The following is a 24,223-nucleotide window of genomic DNA, read 5'->3' on the forward strand; positions in this document are numbered from 1 at the left end:
TCATAAATTTTCAGTTATTTTGGAGGATGATTATCTTTCATTGTGACAATGTAAGCTAAGCTAAATGAAGTTATTTTTCAAACCTGTTTGCCTTTGTTTACCAAATCCTTTACCAGATAAATGAGTCAATCTCTCAGACCACAACTATGAGTTGATGTTAGGAATGTAAGACTATTTCTTATAGGAGACTAACCTGAAAATAATGGATAAACAGTATAACCATTTATTCCATTTTTAATCAAAGGAGTTTTGGTATTAAGGCTGGACCTTTGTCTCATTGGTATAAGGAGTTCTCAGATGAGGAAACTCCCTCTATCAATACATGTATAGAGTCTGAAGAGAGTTGCTTCTATCACTGAGAATTTAAGTGACTTGTCCAGGGTGAAAGCCATGATCTAAGTATTATTCCTGGTTCAGCTGCTGGCTCACTGTTGGCTCTACCACTGTCACCTGTTGCCTCTCTTCAGAGGATAAAATGGGATATGAAGGGTTTGGTAGTTCTAAGTTGTTACATATATACCATTTACCAAAAGAATTTTTGAAAATAAAATTCATCAAAAAATGGGACCATGTTTGAGGTTTGGGGAACTGAGCACCAGGGAAGTATTAGATGCCAGTAGGTATCTGCTGCTGGCATTTACCTTCCCTAACATGGAAAGTAGCTAAAGAGAAACTGTACAATCATCCCTGGTGGCACAGAGATCTGCTAGCTGTGTGTTCCTGGGCAAGTCACTTAACCTTGTATGCTTTAGTTTCTTAGCTGTAAAATGAAGCTGGAGAAGGATATGGCAAACCATGCTGGTATCTTTGTCAAGAAAACTCCAAATGGGATCATGGAGAGTCTGATGCAGATCAAAATGACTCAATAACCACAAGAAGAGGAAGAGATTATTTTCACACAACACCGCTCCCCAAACCATCATCATTTTACATGTCTTGTTCTGCTTAGTAAAATTAAAAAACCTAGGTAGATCTTTTGCTACTCATAAAGATCAGTTGGGGAGGAAAATCATTATGTGTATGTACAATATTCATTTTCCAAAAGCTACACTCTTTGGACTAAACTCTATTATCATCAGGGAAACTCACCATCTTGCAAGATAGTTTGCTTTGAGATTCATCAGTATCTCTGTTCATTTGACCGGAGAGGAGAAAAGAACTCTTCCCAAAATCTCCTTTTAAAGAAGAAACAACCAACTCTTTGCTTTCCACTAGCTACACTCCTTAGACTGGACAGGACTCCTCGTCCTGTCTCCCCAGCTTTTCCCTAACGTCTTCCTCTTCCACTTTCCTTTTAGATTTTAAGTTCTTTGAGAGCAGGGCTGACATTTTTACATTTATGTTTCTAGAGTTTAGCACAGCATTTGGAACAGAGTTGGTTCTTTGTAAATGTTTGTTTCTTGATTTTTCTATAGTAATTTTCTATAGTAAGATCTTGCTACTCACAGAACAGTAGAGTAGATGTGAGGGAAGTCTATTTGTCATATAGTCTACTAATTAACATCTCTGACTATCAGTGATTGTTCTACAGTTATATTGCCATTTATTAGCTCAGAAGTAAATTCAGAAAATAACAGGTCTACTTTTTCTATTGACCTTTCTGAGGGAATAGGGTTAGTATAGCCTGAAAAATTAAAGTAAAAGCTAGACACTGTTCAGGTTAGTTGATATCCTCTCATTTGAAAAAAAAATGTTATATCTAGCCACTTCAAGATTATTGCCATGTGATATTTGTAAGGCATAAGAATTTTTTGTTGAATGTAGATAGAAAAGATTAAAGAAAGCAACAAGAATGTATTGCTATATTGGAGCAGAAGAAAAATAACTGAGTGAAACTTATAAATGAGAGGGCAAGAATTGCTTAATTTTTTTCTAACGGCCTCAAAATAGAACAAAAAAAATTGACTAATGAATTGGAACACAAAAAAAGTAGATAGGAAGCACATAGTTAACCTTGATGTGTTGTTTATCACTGAGCTCAGAAGCTACTGAAAAAACTCAGAAGATGTGATTGCCGAAGCTTATCTGTTATTTCTGAAAGACCTTAGTGAACCAGGGACATAAGATTTGAAGGGCAAATAGTCCAATTTTCAAAAAAGGAAACCTGCAAAAGGTAGGCTAGTGAGCTTGACTTTGTTTCATTGCAAAATCCTTGAATATATTATAGTGATAGCAGATATCTACAAAAAAGCAGTGATCACAAAGACTTGATGGCTTGATTAAAAAATAAAAACAAAAATAGACACCATCGTAAAGCTGCAAGAAACCCAGATCATTTGGTCCAACCCTTTCATTTTACAACTGGGGAACCAAGACACATAGCAGAGGCAGAACTTGAATCCAGGTCTTCTGATTGCAGAGTTGCCACTTCAGCACAGCTTCTGTTTTTTGATGGGGTTAATAATCTGGCAGACTAAAGGAATGCTTACCTTTATTTAGATATCTGCAAAGCACAACAGCAAAGTCTCTAGGCTGTTCTTATGGAAAATATGTAGTATGAATTGGATAGTGGTCTGTTTAGGTGAATTTGGAAATGGTTGAATGACTATACTCAGAATAGTCATTAAAAATTCCATAAAAAGGTTTCTGAGTGTGCCAGGGACCCAGAGTTTGGCCCTAGGTTGTTTTTAAAGTTTTAGCAATTACAAACAAAAATACCATGCTTATAGAATTGGTAAATAATAAAAATTTGGGAGAATAGCCAACACATTGGACCACAGGACTGAGAAAGATCTTGACAAACTGGATTATTGAGTCTAATCTTAATGAAATTTTATAAGAAAAAATGTAAAGTTCTTATACTTGGTTTTAAAACAATCAGCTTGAAAAGTACAAGATGGAGAGAGATGTGCTAAAAGAAGTCTGGGGGGCTTATCCTCCTCTGAAGGAACCTCCACCTAGGGAGCATTATTCCTCAAACTCTCCTGCCCCTTTGCTCTTCATTATTATCTTCTGCTTGTGTGTCTTCCAGTGGGAAGCCAGTCTCCTCTGGGGAGCATGATTCCCCAAACTATTCTACTCTCTTCCTATACTACAGAAACTCATTATCTTGTTGCTTTCCAAAGAACTTAACCTATGAATTTTTTGTAGTAATCTGTGGACTTTTGCAGTAACCTGTGAATTAAAATTTAAGCCTGAGAGTTGCACATCAGCAGATCGACCACCTTTGACAAATAGAAGAAAAACTAACTTGTTCTGTGCAGATCACCACAGTCCAGTCTGTGGCAACTATCTACCAATCATCTTGGAACTCATGGAACACCATGTCTTTCTCTTAGAAATGGCTACTGAGAATGACCCAGGTAAATAAATGAGTCTGAAATTGTGCTAGCTGAGGAGAAAGAGAAATATGCCTGGCATAAGGCACATTTGCAGATTATAAAACAGGCTGTTGTATCAAAATATAGTAGTATGTACCTGTTCCTGAGGGAGGAAGAACAGTAGCATTTTATAGGACTGGACAAGAAAAAGACTTGGGAAAAATTAAAGAAGATTGAATTAAAACTGTTCCAAAAGGTTCAACACCTAACAACGGATACTCATACAATTAGGATTGAATTTTAAAAAGCTAGATGTTAAAATGATCCTGGATGTGAAAGACATGTTGAACAAAAGTGACACACTCTTATTTCAATATCCATATGATTTCTCCAAATGGACAGTGTGCCACATCACTGGGCTGAGAGAAATGATGATGACCTTCCAGAAAGATATAATACTGGATCCTCAAAGTCAATCCATTTTTCATTGTGTCTCCTGATCTGAAGAGGGTGGCACACAAGGGTCTCCCAAGATGTGCCTGACCACTCGGAGATTTAACTTTTCTGCCACTGTGATGAGTGCTCAAAGTTTCATGTCAGGTACACACTACTGGGAAGTGGAGATCTGGAAGGACCCCATTAGAAGGAAGGGGAACCTCTCATGTTACCTGGACAAGTAATTGCACTGAAAACCTTCAAAGTTAGAGATCTTTCCCATAGAGAAATTCATAGAAAAGATCATTTTCCTTGATTGTGAAATTGGACATTTATCATCTTAGTGTTACAGATGGATTACTTATTTATGTCAACTTTTGCCTTCCAAGGACCCTTGATGATTTTGCCTTTCAAAATGAATACCTCCAGATCTCTTGTTATTTACCCATGTATATTCATTTCTTAGCAAGTTCATTCATAGGCCTATGACTAACAAAGAGCTAAAAATGTTTTTTCAAGAGACTCAATTACAAGTAACTGAAGTGGTAAAATTTTTTCCCCCTAAATTGTAATCTTTGATCCATAAAGTACCTGATACTTGAATGTCAAAGTAGATCTTTTAAACTCCACTTCCAAGTCATTGCTTCAATCTCACATAGTACTGGCAACTACCTTCACTAAGTGATAATAGCCTTTCCCTCCTTAAGGGATTACTTATTTCTATATTTCTCAAAGAATCTTGGACTCTCAGAAAGGACACTGCTCAAGTCCCTTTGCTGAACTCCACTTCATGATCTTATCAAGGGCTAAGTCTGTGTAAAAGTTTTATTAGTGATGGAGGTGAGTTTTCTAATCAACTCAGCTAATCTTTGAGGATAAAGGACAAACCTCAATCAACTTAATTTTTATTTGGAACATTTCTAGTGTCTGTAAACTTTTTAATATTTTGATATCTTCTAATATATTTCATTTTCTTACAATTCTATTTGTGCATTAAACATTTTAAAGGGTTTATGACTGAGAGGTCTAATGCACAAAAAAGGTTTAGAAACCTTGCTATGGAGATTGGGATGATTCATTGACTGAGGCTGGCTCCTCCCATTCCCCCACCCCCAGTTGAATTGGTTGACTTTGATTTAGGAAGATGGTTGCTTGTCAGAAGAGACAAACAACTCTGCTGGATTAAAAGAGTGAGGCTCTTAAGTAAGGTCTTTCTATAGTTTTCCATTTGAAGATTGACAAATCCAACCTCCAAGGCCTTAGATTCTCCAATGAAGCATACTTTTTGGGGTTTGTGAATAGAAAATAAAAAATTCCCTTTGGACCCCTGGAAAAAAAAATCTGTAAAGCAGGTTATACTGTATGGGCATACAATTTGTTATTTGATATGTGATATATAACATTTTACTCTTTATCTGAACATATGATAAGCTGCTATAGCTAATAAAAGTATGTTAATTTGAAAAAAAATCTGGATATTTTATAGGACTGCAAGCTGAATGAGCACAGAGGATACAGCAACCTGAAAAGCTAATGGGATCTTAGGCTGTATTGAAGTCTAGTTTTTAGAAGGATGGAAATAAGCGTTTATCAAGCACTGGGGTGGGTAGATGGGGGAAGCAACTTAAGCACATTGTGGCCTCTATTAGTCCAGAATAATTTTGAACATTAAACTGTGCTGTGTACATTACAAAAAGCTGATTTGATGCTTGTCTTGTGACAGTCATGTCATAGTTTCATTTTACAGATGAGAAAACTGAGGCAAATAGAAATCAAGTGACTTTCCCAGAGACACAGCTGGCTAGTATCTGAAGCAGACCTTGAATTTGGTCTGACTCCAGACCCAGCATTTGGCTGCCTCTGGAGTGCCACGTTCAACTTGTTGAAGTCACATTTTAGGAAGGACATTGATAAAGGGTCTTGATTCTGTTATATTAAGACTGAAGGAACTAGTGATAAAAAAATGAGAAACATGTTGCAAGTCTTCCAGTACTTGGAAGGCTGGTCTAGGGGAAAACTAATTAGTCCCAGGGGCCAGTACTAGTAATGATGGAAGTTGCAAAGGATTCAAGTGAGATCTGATGTTAGAAAAATTTTCCTTTTAAAGTGCTGTCCCAGGTAGAAAGGCTCACCTTAGAGGAAGTACTTGTTTCCCTTTAAGCATTTCACTATTGCCCAGGTAAAATAGGCAAAAATGATTTCACTATTAAATTTTTATCATTATCAAGTCCTAATAAAAGGAATCAGGCCACAAATTTATCTTGGGAAGGGTGGTGGGTGAGTGGGGGAAGCAACTTTTGCACATTGTGGCCTCTATTAGTCCAGAATAATTTTGAACTTTAAATTTAAATGTATTTTTAATAATGGAAATACTATACTGGCTTTTATAAAGCAGGTTATCCTACAGTCTAAGAGGCTTTGAAATTCCCACCAACTGAGGATCCGATGGCTCAATACTTAAAAAAGCAGTTCAGGGGCGGCTAGGTGGCACAGTGGATAAAGCACCAGCCCTGGAGTCAGGAGTACCTGGGTTCAAATCCGGTCTTAGACACTTAATAATTACCTAGCTGTGTGGCCTTGGACAAGCCATTTAACTCTATTTGCCTTGCAAAAAACTAAAAAAAAAAAAAAAAAAAAAAAAAGGCAGTTCAACCTTTAATTCATTTAATAGAAAACCTAAACCTTTGGCAATTTGTGGGTGGGGGGAGGGAGAACAAGACATTGTTAATCATCAAACTTTACAGATCTGGATGCATTTCTGTCTATATAAAATAATTTGTTTTTGTTTTCAGAAGTTGCATAGCCAAGTCCAACTCCACGCCGATGCTTCCAGCTCATTGCTCTGTCAAACTCCACTTGTAGATTCTGTTGTAAAGTGGTGGCAGCCTGCTTATTCAGGGCCATGTTTGGTTTCCCCAGGGTGCCTGGGGAAATGCTGAGTGATGGGGAAGAATTCTTAAATCCTCCCATAAGTCTGAGAAATTTCATCTTTTGGTCCGAGCTTTCAAAAGTAGCTGTATCCCATTGGCCAAACTGTGTAGGCTGTTTAACGGAGAAACAAAACAAAAAGCAAACAAGGTTATTTTCCTTGGCTCAGAACTACAATCTTTCTTCCCTGCTTTGTATCTCCAGAGTCTCATGATGTTATCCTTTGTTTGCACAGAAGGGCAACAAGGAGTCTTTTGAGTTTGTCCAGGAATGGGGATGAGCTTGCCCTAAATTGTTTACCCTGTTTTGCCTGGTCCTTGTGACTAATGACACTAATGACACATAATTAACCAAGAAATGGGGTATAAAGCTGTGGTCTCTAAGAAGTAGTTTTCTGTGTTTAGAGGTTAGAGTTCTTGATTTTAGCTTCATTTGGCACCAAATGAAAGAAGTGGTCTTAGAGCCCCTACCTACATGCACAAAGTTTTGGCAACAGTCATTCCTCTAGGTTGGAAGGGGTTCCTTTGCCCTGAAGCAGCAAGAATCTTTGCCTTTTGAAGTGATGGTATATGAATTCTGGCCCTTGGGCCCCTTAAAGCTTATTGACAAAAACAAGTAAAACCCCTCCCAGCTTTTCCTTTCCCTCAAATGTCATGCCACGAATGGTTCAGGTAGCCAGATCCCCAGGAAGTTTCTCCACAGATCTCTCTAGAGGAGCCAAGTGGCCCTGAGCCCCAGGTGCCCAAGTCACTACTCTTCGGAGAACCTGGAAAAGCTGTCTTTTCTGTAATTCTAATTCTTCCCTGGGAATGGTATCTTTGGTTTTGACCTGCCAGATTTAGTGATGATCCCAGTACTGAATGCAGGGGACTCATGTTACTTTTAGAAACCACTGATTTTAAATGTAATGAATTCCTCTAGGAGTAAGAAGTTTCTACTTTTATTCTAAGGATAAGCAGTTCTCAGTGAATGGGAATTTGGCACCTATGTGGAGGATTCTTAGTGTTTTTACTTGATGCTGGTTGCCTCATTTTCTCTTTGCATATAAAGAGTCACTTTGAAGGACAATTTTAAAAACCTGGGGCTATGGATTATTTCCATTCTTCCAGTCATATTTCCACAAACAATTTAAAAATACATTAAGTTACTGAAAGAATAAAAAAAAATGGAAGGTGAATTTAGAAATGCAGTCATGAGAAGTCCATGGGAGATGTATTGCAGTTAAGAGCTAAACTCCTTTGTCTGGCCTCCTCTCACATTAATATATAGTCTCAAAAGTCTATGAATCATCCAACCTCTATCAATCTATGGAAGATTTTAAAGATGATGTACAGAGAGGTTGTGTCACTATCTTTCTCCTCTCCACCTTCCTTGAAGGAAAAAACAGCTAAGCTGTTCAAGTATTCTCATCCTGACCTAATGCTCTTTCTATCAGATCATCTTGCCTTCCTAACTAAAGAACAAGCAGCAATTCCTTCTCTAGTCTGGGAAGTTGGGATACCAACATAAGTTCAACCACTTTATATCATACATGGAATAGGGAAAGGGTTCTGAAGTTTGTGCCAGATTGGCCAGCACATTTCAGATATTGTAGGAGAATTTCCACTATAAAACAAAATTTCTTCATTTCTCTTAGCTTAAGGAGAAATATATTTGCAGGTTGGTCAAACAGCTGCCTCAATTTAGTATGTGACACAGTTTCCTACTTCTGAGGATTTGGGCAGCACAGATGCCAAGAATAATTACAGCTTTCCAAACCCTGCAATTTCTGAAGTGAACGGCTGGCAATTATTTTGCATTTGGCTTTTAAGACATCATTTCCAGCCTGCTCTTTATAGAGCAGGCAAATTAGTCTTGTACATGATTTTTTTCTCCTCAGAACCAATAATCCCAGAGGAATCATTATCAGAAGCCTCTTTGATTGTCTTTAGAGTCATCAGAACATTTTGTTCTGTGAAGCCTACCTGGGGGATTGCAGCCACAGTGAATTCCTGTTGATTCCTTTCTATGTGATTTCTGATATCACTTGTGATGTCATGGTAGCAGTTTTCAGCCTGGCACTAAAAATCAACCCCTGGGGGTACTAATAATCCCTACAAAAGCCAACAAAAGAGGCAACAGATCTGTCCCTCTAACTGCTAGGGGTCAGGGGATGGGCCAGTAGCAAAGACAAGGTGAGGCAGTGGGAAACAAGTCAGACTCAGCTTCCTCTATTCCAAGAATGTGGGTGTCACAGGTGAGGCCTGTGACAGTGACAGCAATAACAGGATGCAGAAACCTCCAGGTCCCTTTGGTGTTTTCTCTCTGTTCCTGACATTTGCAGGAAATGATTTGCTCCATAAGCAGCTCCCACCCAGTCAAAACTAGTCCCATGCTACAGCCAGACCCTTCTCTCTTCAACTTTCCCCCACTAATAAACTTCCTTTTAACGCTATGCTTGGAAAGAAGGGGCCAAAGCCCAAATGGAAGCATACTCAACAACCCTCTGCATTTCCCCCCCTCTTTTGCATTTTTTCAGTGGCCTTTCTGATGCTCAACAGGGAAATGACTTATATTTTATTTTCCAAAATTTCCTCCAGTCAAAAATAAGAGAGCAAGGCTTTTTTATTTTTTTGCTAATCTATCTCAGCCACCTCTTCAAAGTAGGTGCAGGGCAAATGCTACTTGTATGAACTAATGATGAAAATAAAGCTTAGGATAATCCCCACTGCTAAGGGAACAGTTCACTCATCTTGTACTGTCTCTGCAGAATGGACTAATTTGTTCTACTGCATGACCTCAAATTTGCAATTTGAAGATACCAAAAGGGGAATATGACTAGCATGCTGAAGAGAGCTTGGCTGGTCTCTGACATGATCCACAAAAACCCAAGTTCTACTTCATACATACTGCTTCCACTTTGGTCTTGAGAGCTTCGGTTTTCCCAGATTCTCTAACAATCTCTTCTTGCAATGCCTTTCTTCTGACCTGAATGAGAAAGGAAAGCAAAGAAGTAGAGGATAAAGAGGCATAATGTTCTCAGGGATACTTCAATGTCAGATTAAGGGAAAGTCAAGGTTTGGGAAAGGAAGAGAGAAAGGGCAAAAACTTTCTTTAGTTCAGTCCAACAAAATGAAGTGTATTTCATCAGTTAATGGATACATAAAGGAGAAGAGTAGATGTTTTAATGTTATGACTTTGTGATTCTCAACACCAAGCAGGAATATTCACAATTATACTTTTTTATGAGGTATCATAAGGGAATCAGTTAGTCTACATAAATCAGTTTCCCAGATAATAGAAACCTCCCCACCTTGAGTGACAAATTTTTATTTTAACCATTTTGGACAAAATATGCAACTTTTCTTTCTCAAACCGAATATAATGTTGCTTTTCTTATATGATTTACAGTTGTCATTACAAGACTATTATGCTATAATGCAGTTTTCATGTTCCTATAGGTAGCATCCTGTTGTTTTTATTCCTAACTTTATTGTTCCTCTCTGACAAATTACATCATTCTTTTTTTTATTAAGTGTCTGAGGCCAGATTTGAACTCAGGTACTCCTGATTCCAGGGCTGATACTGTATCCACTGCACCATATAACTGCCTGTACATCAGTCATTCTTAAAGAGTAAAGTACACAGGGCTTTGTGATAGTTTTTTTTCCCCCAGGGGTTCAAATCTATTATGCTTCTCAGAGAATTGTAGCACTCTGTACACCTATATATGTGCAAGTAGTTTCCTTATTCTTTGAGATCAGGGACTGTTTTGCTTTTTCTCTCTATTTCTATTGCTTAACCAAGTGACTGGCATATAGGCAATTAATAAAAAGGAGGCGTGAGACAGAGGGAGAGAATTTTGAACTCAAAATTCAAAAATAAAGAATCTCAAAAGTAAATAATAAAATTTGAATCCCCAAATAAATAATGGAGTACTTGTTTAACCAATTGATGGTTGTGGCTACAAAACCTCCAGATAACTGGGATATTATTACATACAACAAAAAGTTTTAAGTTAGAAGTTATAAACTCAGATAAACCAATTTGTTTCTTCTCAGGGTCTTTAGTCCCTATCCCATAAAATTATATAGCACTGAAATAAGACAGCAAGGACCATGATTATGTATAGTAAAATTGAATTCAATTTAAAAAACAACTAACTGGAACAGTTAATTCCTTCTCAAAATGGGGCATTTTCCTAAATCAACACTTTGGAAATGTGCCTTTATAAAGAGGAGCTTCATAATTGGTAGACCAATGTCTACTATTGTCTGTTACAGGGCTGTCCAATCTTACTTGTAAGAGGTTTTTATTGAAACATTCAACATATTTTGTCATTTTAATTTTAGTGAGAACTCTGTGATAGCCCAGCTTCACTTACTAAAGCATTTAGTAAACCCACAGGGGGCTGAATTTTGGACAATCCTGGTCTATTAGATCTCCACCCCCCCACCCCCCTTTATCTGGTAAGGTAATTGGGGAATTTTGTTGCAAAGAATGTGACAGCAATTGGCACAATGTAAAAGGTTGGATACATTAGTAGATGCTTTACTGTACCGTGTCTATGGTGACTTCATCCAAGTTCCCCTTTTTTTCAGATACCATTTCCAAGTCTGATTCATGTACCTGAATAGTAAAAACCAAAAACTCATGTGACATGTGCAAATATATCTATACATGGGCAAAGGTCTTCCACAACCCAGCATTAAAGTGCTGGAAAACTGCTGTGGGGACACATTCTACCTGATTCCCTTGGGGAACAAGCACATCTACCAGCAAAGAAACATGTTAGCCAAGGCTCGAGATGGCCCAAGAGTGCAATGACCAAAGCTGAGAAAACACATGCTGGTGAAAGGAGAGCAAGTCCCAATAGTATAACTTATGAGGCCCACAAAGCACAGGAGAATATCCTCATAGGAACTAGGAAAGGGGCCAACCACTAGTCTGTTACAGAGCATCCCTGCTCAAGGACAGGAGAGGCAGAATGGTATAATGGAAAGAAAAGTGGATTAAGGAGACTCGGTTTTGAATTTCCCTTCTGAGGTGTATTAGTCAATTTATTGTATGGTCAAGTCACCAAACACTGGGACCATCAGTTTGTCTATAAAAACCACGCTAATATTCACAATTTCTACCTCAGGAGATGTATTGATCAAGTGAGATAATGTGTGTAAAAAGCCTTGCACATATCAAAACAAATTACAACTAATAGCTGAGAAGCAGTCTGAATAATAAATAAAGCTGATTTCAGAGAAGGGAAGGCTTGACATCAAATATAGATAGCCTTATGATCACATTGGCAGAGCATCTCTGAACAACTCACTTAATCTCTCAGTGCCCCAAGCAACTGAGATTGTAAATTAAAGAACAGTTGGAGCCTGGTGAAGGCAGAGGAGTTTCCTTATTGGAAGTCTATGAAATCACAGGTCTAGTCCATAAATATTAGCAACCATTAAGACCAGACCAGCTTTTGAGATCCTTTACAATTTTGATAGTGGTATGAAGAGGTCAAATGAGGTGGGAAGCAAACAGAACTTACTTAAACAATTTCAATAAATCAAATGAGAAAAAATAATTAAGACACAGACGACTTTAGTCAGGATTATCAGGTTTATTTTTAGCTCTTAAAAAAACAAAAAAATAACCCATAAAAAAGTTGAAAATTTAATTGATTTCCCTGGTTCTTACTCACAATAGTCTTTGAGTACATGACTTACACAACCACCCCTGAAAGAAGGGAGAAACTTCAAGCAACTATTTGAAGGCCTCTTATTCTCAGATATTTTTTCTTTAAGAGACAATTTGAAGCCGGAGTTATAAGCTTAGTCCTCTCTCTTCTCATTTCCATTAAGAAAGGTAAAGGTCAGAGTTGTAAAAATTCAATTCAACATTAGATGGGACAAAGCTCCTAGTTTTACAAATGCAAAGGGAAACATGCCATATTTATTGATTATTTACTAGTTTGTAATTTTAAAAACATTTAAATTTATACCTTGATCTCCCTCTGCACTCAGTTTCAGTCATGCCTCTAGCTGTGGGGGAGGTGCTTGCTTGCACAAAACCATTTAGAATTACAAATTTCCAGCCCCACAGGGGAAACACAGTCCAGAGTAAATCTATTCCTTTTACTGTGGTAGTGGAATAGGAAACAGCCTACATCTTACAGCAGGTTGAAGAACTGCAGCAGATTAGCATTCATTGTTTGGATTTCTATAGCTGTTTGTGGAGGTAAGATAATGAGGGATGAAGAGTGGACTTGAGTATTGGAGGGAGATCAAAGTCTATGTAGTCTTGTTTATTTTTCTTGCCCTTTATGGTCAAAAAAGAAAAACCTTTCACATTAGAGGCCAGGCAAATTATCCAGCAGTGTATGCCCATTCCATTTAAAGGAACAGGAGTCAATTTCCCTGTCTTTGGGGAAAGTAATGGTCTCCTGGAGAGGAGGATGCCTCCTTAAGCTACATGTGCAAAACATTAATTATGTTATTCCTCTTCAAAGCAAAGGGATTTTTCCATGTTCACCTATCCTCATAACACATTCATCCTGGGGAAGCAGGAAAGTCCTGAGTTGTCTCATCCCCATTTTACTATGAGGACTCAAGCTGGAGTAAAATTAAAAGTTGGGCACAAAGTCATGTGACCCTATTGTACTGATGGTCTTAAAATATCTGGTCCTTGTTTGGATGTTCCTTCTGAGAACCGGGAGAAGATACTAGTGAGTACCAAAGCCCTCTGTTTTCTGTTGCACAAGGAGCATCCCTTACTCACTTGGGAACAAATGTGTATCTGGCCACATCCCTCCTCTGCTCTAAAATCTTCAACTATCACTAATGCTGACCAAGGAAATACAAGCTCCCTTGTCTGGCATGGTGGACTCCTACAACTTTCTGAGCTTATATCAAGTTGCTCCCTTCCATCTGTCCCACGTTTCAGCTAAACTAGACTACTCACTGTCCCTAGCCCCTGAAAATCTCATTTCCTCTCCACAAGGGCTTTGTTGATGCTGTTCCCTCTGCAGCATCTCCTTTAAAATCCAATTCAAAAGCCTCTTCTTCCATGATACCAACCCCCAACTCTCAACCTCAACCCCAACTCAACCTCAAATCAAGCCACAGGCCCATAGATGGAAGGGATCTGAGATCACTGAACACAATCCTTTCATTTTATAGCCAAGAAAACTGAGCCTAAGAGAGGAGTAATAATTTCACTAGTAGGAATGAAATTGAACTTAGGTCCTTCAACTCTCAATCATTATCTCTCTTCCTAGGATATCACAGTGACTCCACTGTGAGAACTTCCCAAAGAAATGACAGTTAAATCTCTAATGCACTATGTATTGTGGATTCTAATCATGTTTGCCTCTTATCCTCCAATAAGGGTGTAATCTACCTAAACTTTGCAACATCTCCCCAAATACAAAACTCCTCTGATTAGAGAAGGGCATCTCAAAACTTCTGATACCTTTACGTATAAATGAATTTTTCCATTTTTTTGGACAAAAAAGTTTTTACAAAAGCTAATAAGTTAATAAAACTCAGAGAAATCTGAAGGTAATTCCCTACCTCCCTATACCAGAGACCAGCAGGTACTGGGCAAATAGGGGCAATGGCCTCCTTCTGTATTTGCTTTTGGAAGCAAAATGGAAGTTAGAGTAAAACTAGCCCAGTGACCAAGATTGACAAGGAGAGAAGTCCATGAGCAAGTTTTTAATAAAAGATAAAGATCAAAGTTTCATCATTCTGGGAAAAAAGCAGAAGGGAACCATGACTGAGGACTATAAAATTAAGTACAAAGATCTGTGTGCCTAAACTGTTAACATCAGAATGGTTTCTTCCCTAACTATGTCTGCCCTGAAGCAGGTAGGATTAGGACAAATTAAGGGACACAAATTAAAAGAACTTTTAAAGAGGCCTTAGAGGTCAGTTAAACTAATGACATTTTCTATCAAGAGACACAAGTTCGAAATAACTTAACCGGGGCGGAGCCAAGATAACAAAAAAAAAAAGAGAGGATTGTCTCTTAGGTGCTCTCTCTTAAAACTTGTAAGCTAAGGTCTCTAACTACATTTTCGAGAGACAAAATCCACTGAGGGACCCAGTGAGGCAGTTCTCCAGCCCAAGGTAACCTGGAGAAGAGCGGAAAGGCTAGGCTCCACAGGGCCAGAGGGGTGGCCCATCAGAGGGAAGGAACTTCAGCCTCCTGGAGGCAGCCCCAGGGTGCTGGAAGGCGAGGCTCACAGCAGTGGGGGAATTTCCTGATCTACACCCCAGGGAGCACCAGGCACAACTTGGGGGAACAGCGGGGAACCTCTGCCAGAGCAAGCATATGAAGCCCAGCCCTCAGGGCACACGTGGCCAAATCCAGGAACAGGAAGCAGAAGCCCTTAAGTAGGAACACCCAGTGTATGAGCCTGCTGAGCCTAGGGAGAGAGCAGAGAGACTGCTGAGCTTTGTCCTCTGCCCCTGGAACAGGACTTTGGGATTCTGACCACATTCAGATCCTGATTGCAATTTCGCCCCCCCCCCACCTCAGCCCCATGAAAGAGGGGGTATGCTTATGGTCATTCACAGACCAGGAGGGAAGATAGAACCTCAAACACTCAAAAGCTCAGGAAGCACCCCAAAATCAGGCACAGGCTGGGGAAATGAGTAAGCAGAGAAAAAAGAGGTACACCACTGAGAAATACTTTGCCTGTGAGGCCAAGAAGGATCAAAACACTTAGTCTGAAGATGAGGAAGCACAAGCTCCTGCATCTAAAGACTCCAAGAAAAACAGAAACTGGGCTCAGGCTATGACAGAGCTCAAAAAAGACTTTGAAAATCAAGTGAGGGAGGTAGAAGAAAAATTGGGAAAAGAAATGAGAAAGATGTAGGAAAAACATGAAAATGAAATCAGCAGCTTAGTCAAGGAGATCCAAAATAATGCTGAAGAAAATGACATGCTAAAAACCAGCGTAAGTAAAATGGATAAAACAGTTCAAAAAGTTGAGGAGAAGAATGCTTTAAAAAAAAGCAGAATTGGCCAGATGGAAAAGGAGATAAGAAAGCTCTCTGAGGAAAACAAATCCTTCAAACAAAGAATAGAACTGAGGGAGGTTGCTGATTTTATGAGAAATCAAGGACACAATACTTCAAAACCAAAAAAATGAAAAATTAGAAGAAAATGTGAAACATCTCATTGAAAAAACAACTGATATAGAAAACAGACTTAGGAAAGATAATTTAAAAGTTACTGGAATACCTGAAAGTCATGATCAGGAAAACAGCCTTGACATCATTTTCAAAGAATTACTACAGGAAAATTGCCCTGACATATTAGAAGCAGAGGGCAAAATAGAAATGGAGAGAATCCACTGATCTCCCCAAGAAAGAGATCCAAAAAAAAAAAAAAAACAAAACAACCCAGGAATATTATAGCCAAGTTCCAGAACTCCCAAGTCAAAGAGAAAATATTACAAGCAGCCAGAAGGACACAGTTCAAATATCGTGGAGCTGCAGTCAGGATCACACAGGACTTAGCAGCAACTACATTAAAAGCTCATAGGGCTTGGAATATAATATACCAGAAGGCAAAAGAGTTTAGAATGCAACCGAGAATCAACTACTCAGCAAAACTGAACGTCCTCTTCCAGGGAAAAAGATGGACTTTCAATGAATCAGGGGAATTTTAAATGTTCCTGTTGGAATGTCCAGAGCTGAACAGAAGGTTTGACCTTCAAATACAGGACTCAGGTGAAGCATAGAGAGTAGAGGAGAAGGGGAAAATATGAGGGACTTAATGATGATGAACTGCATGTATTCCTGTATAGAAAATGATACTGATAATACTCATATGAACCTTCTCATTTAATAGAGCAGGTAGGAGGAGCTTTTATAGATGAAGCACAAGAGAGAGCTAGCTGAGTTTGAAGATATAATATAGTATAAAAATGGAGGCAGTAGATAAAAGGGAAATGTAATAGGAGAAAGAAAAAGGAGAGGAGGAATAGGCTAAGATATTTCATAAAATAAGGTTTTTCTTTATTGCAATGAGCTATTGCAATGATATGGAAGGGGGGAGGGCAAGGGGGAATGAGGGAATCTTTGCTCTCATCAGAGGTGGCTAGGAGAGGAAACAGCGTATATACTCAATGGGGTATAGGCATCTGGAGTAAGAAGGAGAGAAGGGGGACAGGGGGAAGGGGGGGGGATGTGAATGATAGAGGAGAAGATGGGGGGAAGAGTGGTCAGATATAACACATTTTTGTTTTTACTTCTTGCAAGGGGTTGGGATTGGATGGCCTGTCCGGGACCACAGGGCCGGGTGGATGCTGGGCCTAAGGGGTGGTAGGGGGGCTTGGGGCCTCTTGGCCCCAGGACCGGGGATCTGTCTGCTGTGCCACTCAGCTACCCTAACAGCAGAGACAGAGTGAAAGGAGAGAGAAAATATAGTATATGGTTGTGGAGCAGTACGAATGGAGGGAGCTACAATTAGCAATGGCAACGGTGGAAAAACTTTTGTGATGGACTTATTATAAAGAATGTGATCCACCCATGACAGAGCTGGTGGTGTTGGAACACAGACTGAAGTACATTTATTATTATTATTATTATTATTATTATCATTATTATTAATTTTGGGGGGGTCGCAGGGCAAATGTGGCTGGGTCACCTGCCTGGGGTCGCATAGCTGGGTGATAGTTGGGCGTCTGAGGCTGGATTTGGACCCAGGTGCTCTTGGCTCAAGGGCCAGTGCTCTGTCTGCCACCTGGCTGCCCCTATTATTATTACTGTTTTATTTTATTTTGGGTCTTTTTTTTTGTTTGTTTTTTCAGGGCAATGGGGTTGGGGTGGCTTGCATGGGGTCACACAGTTGGGTGATTGTTGGGTGTATGGAGCCAGATTTGGCCTCGGGTACTCCTGGCTCCAGGGCTGGTGCTCCGTCCACTGTACCACCTGGCCATACCTAAAATTATTACTATTATTTTTTTATTTTTAGTTTTTAATTTTAATTTTTTTCTTTCCCCTTTACTTTATCACGCATGTAGGTCTATATTTTTATGGGGGGAAGGGGTATTATTTTTTCTCTGAAACAAGAAAATTTTATTAATGTATAAAAGAACATTATTTGCACAAAATAAGAAGAAATAAATACATTAAAAAAGTAACTTAACCAAGTGACCCTTAACACAGAGAGCAAGAAAAAAACCAGAACCTAAGAATGTGGTTAGGGTGAGAATGCCAGTAGGAGCAAAAAGGATAAACTACTAGAAGAGAGTGCCAGGAGGGGTCCTCAACAGAAGCTCCAGAACTCTAAAGATGAAGTCATGGAGGGCAACCCCAACATTCTCTGAACCACTCCCCCCCTGCCCCCCAGCACTGAAAGCTTAATCAAGTACAAATCTTTTGTCATCTGGAGGGGGCGGGGACCACATATAGGTGTGTCTATGAGTCCTTGTTCTTTCTTTAGAGAACAAAGGCTCAGACTCTTCTATGAGTCCAGACTCTACTGGATCAAGAGTATCATGCTCACCTTGAGTCAGCTTCTGGGAAAGACTTACCATAACTGGACCTGAAGGATCCTGCATCCCTTTCCTACTTGCCATTGTCTTCTTCTTCTTCTTCCAAGCAGGCTGCTCAGCAGAGGATGGCTCTATCTGTGTCTTAGATTTTTTTTCTCCTTTTTTGATGTTTCTGGGGTTGTCTGTTAGAGGGATGCTCTCTGCAGACTCAGTCTTGGGCTGCTTCTTTTTGTGGCCTTTCTTTCTGCAGCTGCTCAAGTCACTGGGCTGCTCTACATGGTCCTTAACAGACACTTGACCAGTTGTATCTTCTTCCTTCTCCTCTTCTCTATAAGTCTTTTTCTTTTTCTTTTTCTTCTTCTTGGTGCCAGAGTCCCCAAGCCTGCTGGGATCCTGCTTCTTCTCTACATCATCTATGGAGTCATACTCATTTTCGGGGTCAGGAGGAGTCTCCTTGGGCTCCTGCTCCACAAAGCTCTCTTGGTCTGACCTTTTATCCTTTTTCCGTTTTTTAGATTTCCTGACAAATTCTTCTGGCTCCACACCCACCTCTGTCTCTGTGCAAGGGGGTTGAGAAAGGGATGACTTTGTCTTTTTCCTCTTCCCTGGGCATGGGGACTCAGGAGGATTTGGAAGCAGCTCTTTCCTGTTCTGATGCTTCTTCACAGAGTTAGTCCTGCCCATAGTCTCTGCCTCCATGCTATCCTCATGGGCCGCTCTGACTGGGCTCTCTGCTTCTTGGGTTTTCTTCTTCTTTTTCTTCTTTTTCAGTGGTGGCATCTCTGGAACCATGTCTGGGGGGGTCACACTCTTCTGGGATGGCTTTGTTTTGACAAGGGCTTCCACATCCAAGGCATCTTCCTCTACTGCCTTAGCCTTTTTCTTTTTCTTCTTCTTCTCTCTTGTTTCCTTGTCAAAATCCAATTTGTCCACCTTGGCAATCATTGCTGAAGGAGGAATTCATGCAAGTTACTTCATGACATGGTCTTTCCAAAGCATTTTTATGTATGTCAGCAAGTGTTGATGATTCTCTGATGGTTACTAGATTGTTGAGGAAAAAGAAGGAAGATTACTTTCTGTGTCTAGGTATACACCATGTCACAACAGAGAATACACAATAAGAGTAGGACTATGAGGTAGTGGGACAAGGGAGTAACACAACCTGATTTTAAGGATTCTAACAGACAAATCTGGGAGAGTGACTCTAAGGCAGTTACTTAACCATTCAGTGCCTTTGGGCAACTCTCTTAAGATTCTAAACTGGTAAATATTTTCTGAGTATTGAGAGAAAGAATTTCCTCATTAGGGAGTTCTCTGCAATACTGAAATCTCAGACCAGGGGAAAAAAAATACACAACCAAAATAAAATATATGTTATTCCTGAATAATGTTATGACACAAAGGCCAAATTTCCAAGTCTTAATCACTGAAATTCTGCCTACAAGATGGGAAACTATCCACCTAAGTATCAGGGACACTGAGAAAATTAATGGAGACCAATTTCAAATAGAAAAAAAGATGGGTGTGTAGATCAGGGATATTAAACTCAAATTGAATACAGATTTAGAAAACCACAAATTAAAATGATCTAAGTTGACTATTTTTGTTGCATATTTCCCAATTATATTTTTATCTTTTACAAGTTGCAGTTGAGTACTCAAACCCTAAGAGTTTGACAGCATTGGTACAGACAATCTACAAGAAAATATGACTTTCCTGTCTTTGCTACATGCCTTTAGAATGCATTATATGCCATCTTTCTTATCTTGCGTTTTAAACTTCTGAATTATATTTAACCTGGCTGTTCCATGAACAAGAAACTATGGCTCTAGGCATTTTTTTCTATCTGCCTCTCATAAATGGAAGGTTCTCCCTCCTCATCTCTACTTCCTAGGTTGCCTGGCTTCTTTCCAGGGGGCAGCTAAAATCCCTTCTCTCAAAGGAGCTTTTTCCAATCCCTTTTAATTCTAGCACCTTCCCTCTATTAATTATTTCCTAGTTGTCTTGTGTAATTTGTCTTGCTTGTTTGTATATAGTTGTTTGCAAGCTCCTCAGGGGCAGGAATTGCTTTTTGCCTCTTTTTGCATCCACAGCATTAAATACTCAGTGTACTCAACGTATAGTAAACACTTAATATTATTAAATGAATAAGGTTAGTTTTAAAGAAGCAGCATGGTATAATGAGTGTCAGAAATCCAAGATCCTTGGAACAGTTAGGTGATACAGTGGATAGAGCACCAGCCCTGGAGCTAGAGGACTTGAGTTCAAATCCAGACTCAAGATACTTGGCACTAGTTGTATGACTCTGGGCAAGTCACTTAACCCCAATTGCTTTGCCAAAAACAACAACAAAAAAATCAAGACCCATATCTGCCGCTTAACTAGCTAGACAAATCATTTTACCTTTGTCTCATTTTCTTCTTTAGTAAAATGAAAACTTATATCTTTCAATATCAAACTAATACCTATGCACACATAAAGTACTAGTTGTCTATCCTGTAGAAAAAGTGAGTAGTGTGAATGGTGAATCTTCACTCTCCCAAGTTATTAGGAAGAATGAAATATTGCTTGAAAGAAATGTTTTAAAGGAGCTAAAGAAAGAAAAGGAAGTGACAAGATAGAAGGGAATTCTAATTTAATTCAAGAGTTTAGAGGAAAGAATGAAGAGATGTAGCCTTTAAAGGATGGAAAAAATAAAACTTACCTGCCTAAATTTTTTGTAAAATTTGTAAAAATTCTATCAAAAAATTCTAAATTGAAATGAAAAATAACAAAGTGTAAAACCATTCAAAGAGATTCTGCCAAGCCTGGTGCTATTGGGAATAGTAAGAATAATATGGAAATATTAGAAGGGAGAAGCAATAATTTAGGACAGATAATATCCAAGAGAGCCAATTATAATAACATCCTGAGTCTCAGACATCTCTAAGTAAATGCAAACAGGTATGAACTAGAATGAAGTAGTATGACACACGTGACTAGAATGACGATGATGATAATGATGGTGATGGTGATGATGATGATGATGTTGCTTGTCCTTCATTCTAGAAGACCATGACACCAGGGAGGTGATGCCATGACAAGCAAATTAACTGGATTTGAGTGAGGAGATACTGTGCTAAAGCACCAGCCATACTTTCTTCTCCAAAGCTATCTGAATCCAGTGGCCAGAGAAGTTAGGATGACTGGAGATGGCCCTGGATATGAGGCAATCAGGGATAAGTGACTTGCCCAAGGTCACGCATCTAGTAAGTATCAAGTGCCTGAGGCTAGATTGAACTCCCACCCTTCTAACTCCAAGGCTAATGCTCTATCCACTTCGCCATCTAGCTGCCCTGCCCTGACATGACTAGAATATTATGCTAGTCAATATGAGGATGCAGTGGAACAGCAAAGAATTTTAAGAAAATAAACTCATGAGAAAAAATCCAAGAACAGTCTAACTCAGTGGAGAACAGAATGAAGCCTCCTGGAGGGAGAAATAAAAACTCTATTAATCTCCCCCCAAATCTTTTCTTCTTCAAGCTATCACAGCCCCACTTCCTAGAAGGGTCTTTATAAGGAACGAACCCCAAACACCATACTATTCTATCTTTCTCTAGACACATTCTTTTTTGTTGTTTTTATTTTTTAATTTTTTTGCAAGGTAATGTGGTTAAGTGACTTGCCTAAGGTCACACAGGTAATTATTGAGTATCTGAAGGCAGATTTAAACTCAGGTCCTCCTGACTTCAGGGACAGTGCTCTATCCACTGTGCCACCTAGCTGCCCCCTCTAGATACATTTTATGGACATGGGTCCATAGAAGGCCTAAGATATTTCCAAGGCATCCTCTGCAGGGGGCTGCTATCTGTGGATGATCAATAAAGAAAAGTTGGGGATAACTGGAAGAACCATTAGATATTGCACTTTGAGGGAGCAACTACCTCTAGACTGCTATTTTGTAAATAGTTAACTTATTCGCATATTCCTTTGACAACCAATTCTAGGTAGGTCTTAACCACAGAAAGAGGAAGACAACTGGGCTGGGTATCTGACTTTCATTCTTTTTTGATCTCTATGCTGAATGAGTTATTTTACTTTGGAAAAGACCCTTCACTACTCAAATCTCAGTTTCTTTTGCAAAAACAAGGTGGTTGCATCTGACAATCCCCTTTCACCTTAAGAATTTTCTAATTCTATGACTGGAGGATACCAGAAGGTAGGGTCTGCAGTACTAGAATGTAGAGATCTGAGGTTTTTAACTGGGGATTCATGATCTTAGTTTTTTTAAAATAAATTTTTTGATAACATCTAAAAATAATTGACTTCTTCCTTTGTAATTCCCTACATTTCCTTTGTATTTTATTTTCTCCACTCTATACCTTTTTGGAAAAGGATGCAAAAGTATCCATGACCCAAAGAATATTAAGGACCTCTGGTTCTAGCATCAGGTGGCACTTAATAAAGGCTTCTGACAATAAACAGTGAGTACAAGACAAAAAACAACAGCACAAGCTGACTGGAACTTTTGGCTTCAACCCTGACCTTCTTATTTATCAAACCCTAATGTTTTCTTTTTTCAATAGCTTACTTTTTTCAATTTAGAAAATGCTAATGCCCATGTGCAAATTAATGAAAACTCAAAAAAAAAAAAATCTCCCAATACATAGTTGCATAGTCTGGCAGCCTTCCACATTAGCTGCGCCCAGGCATATATTTCTTTCTCTATTACTTCTCTTCAGGAGGTGAATGACACATTAACCTCTAAAATTTTCAAATATCATTACAATGAATAAAAAAAATCTGCACTGCATTCTAGAGCTAAATGCTTAAGATGGACATGTATAATTATTGTCTCCAGACCAGCTGGCTCACATTTAATTGAGAATGAAGAAAAGTAACAAACTCAAACAATTAATAAGCAAACAAACAGAAGTAATAGCCTGGGTTCCATTCTGGGTAGACTTGTAGAAGATGATTTGAATGAAATTCAAACAATATTTATCAAGTACTAACTATATGCAAAGCATTGTGCCAGGCTTTGGGAATACAACAGGTACACAGATAAGGCAACAACAGAAAGTAATGAGCAACTAGTTAGCACAAATGAAAGGCAGGACCTCAAGTCAGGAAGATCTGAGTTCAACTCTAACCTTAAACACTCAGAAGCTGTGTAACCCTGGGAAAGTCATCTGACTGCTGCCTGACTCAGTTTCCTCATCTGTAAAATAGAGATAATAACAGCATTTAACTTCCAGGGTTTTTATAAGGATTAAATGAGATAATATTTGTGAAATGCTTTTTGCAAACCTTAAAGTACTATATAATGCTAAGTACTTTTTATTAAATCAGCAGAAACTTATGCAGAGATCTCCAATAGAATTTCCTTAGAGAAATTATTATGGGGAGTCTCCCACTAAAAAAACCCATCTGAAATTTGGATAACTTCTCTAACAAATTCCTCGTGTATGTTTTACTCACAAGAAATACCTTGCGATTATATAAAATACTTCTTTAACTCCAGAACTGAAATAAAGGTCATCCAGAAGCCTATGGAAAAGTAGAAAAGAGTGTCTGGAGACAGCCAGAGTGAAAAGCTGTGAGAAAGGCCCAAGTACATACTTTGGAAATAGCAACTGACCAGAAACACTCAGACCACAGGGATCTGAGCTAACACACTGACTTGTGATGCCACAGAGGTCCTGTGAACCTCAAGATCCAAGGAAGGCCCAAACCAGAAGCTGGAGGCCAGCACAAGAACTATAGAGTTCCTGGGTGAGACAAAGTACAGTTTATCATCCTACCCAGAAGCAAAGCAAGGGGCAACTTCAGGAATTAAAACTGTCAACAAATGAGTCAAAGAAAACACTGACTTGTATTTTAAAAAGTACTAAAATTCTAACTCCTTAACAACCTCAAAAGAAAAAAATGGATTTTCTAAAGACAATGGTATGACAACCAAGACATTAATCCAAAAGTTTAAAAAGAAGGAAAGAAAGAAATATTCTGGAGAACAGAAGTAGCTTAAGAAAGTGGTAAACCTCTAAGAAATTAAACTCTGAAAACTCAGATAGACTAAGCAGAAATCAATTACTCTATGAGACAGTGGAAAAATATTAGAACAAAATCTAAAAGT

At 38.8% G+C, this 24,223-nt stretch overlaps 1 protein-coding gene and 1 pseudogene across 2 annotated transcripts in view; one reads left to right on the plus strand and one right to left on the minus strand.

The window, feature by feature from the left end:
• The window catches only part of KNOP1 (lysine rich nucleolar protein 1), a 28,791-nt gene continuing 4,568 nt past the window's right edge, over positions 1–24,223 (minus strand). For both annotated transcript variants that reach the window (XM_074205295.1, XM_074205296.1), the window contains exons 2-5: positions 18,145–19,146; positions 11,163–11,231; positions 9,513–9,590; positions 1–6,737 (exon numbers count right to left, since the gene is read on the minus strand). In XM_074205295.1, coding sequence (XP_074061396.1) covers positions 6,420–6,737; positions 9,513–9,590; positions 11,163–11,231; positions 18,145–19,050 — 1,371 coding nt within the window. In that variant the 5' untranslated portion in view covers positions 19,051–19,146 and the 3' untranslated portion in view covers positions 1–6,419. The remainder of the gene's footprint in view (positions 6,738–9,512; positions 9,591–11,162; positions 11,232–18,144; positions 19,147–24,223) is intronic.
• Positions 3,310–12,538, plus strand: LOC141498830 (putative E3 ubiquitin-protein ligase TRIML1; annotated as a pseudogene).

This window comes from Macrotis lagotis, chromosome X, assembly GCF_037893015.1.
Source record: "Macrotis lagotis isolate mMagLag1 chromosome X, bilby.v1.9.chrom.fasta, whole genome shotgun sequence".
NCBI lineage: Eukaryota > Metazoa > Chordata > Mammalia > Peramelemorphia > Peramelidae > Macrotis > Macrotis lagotis.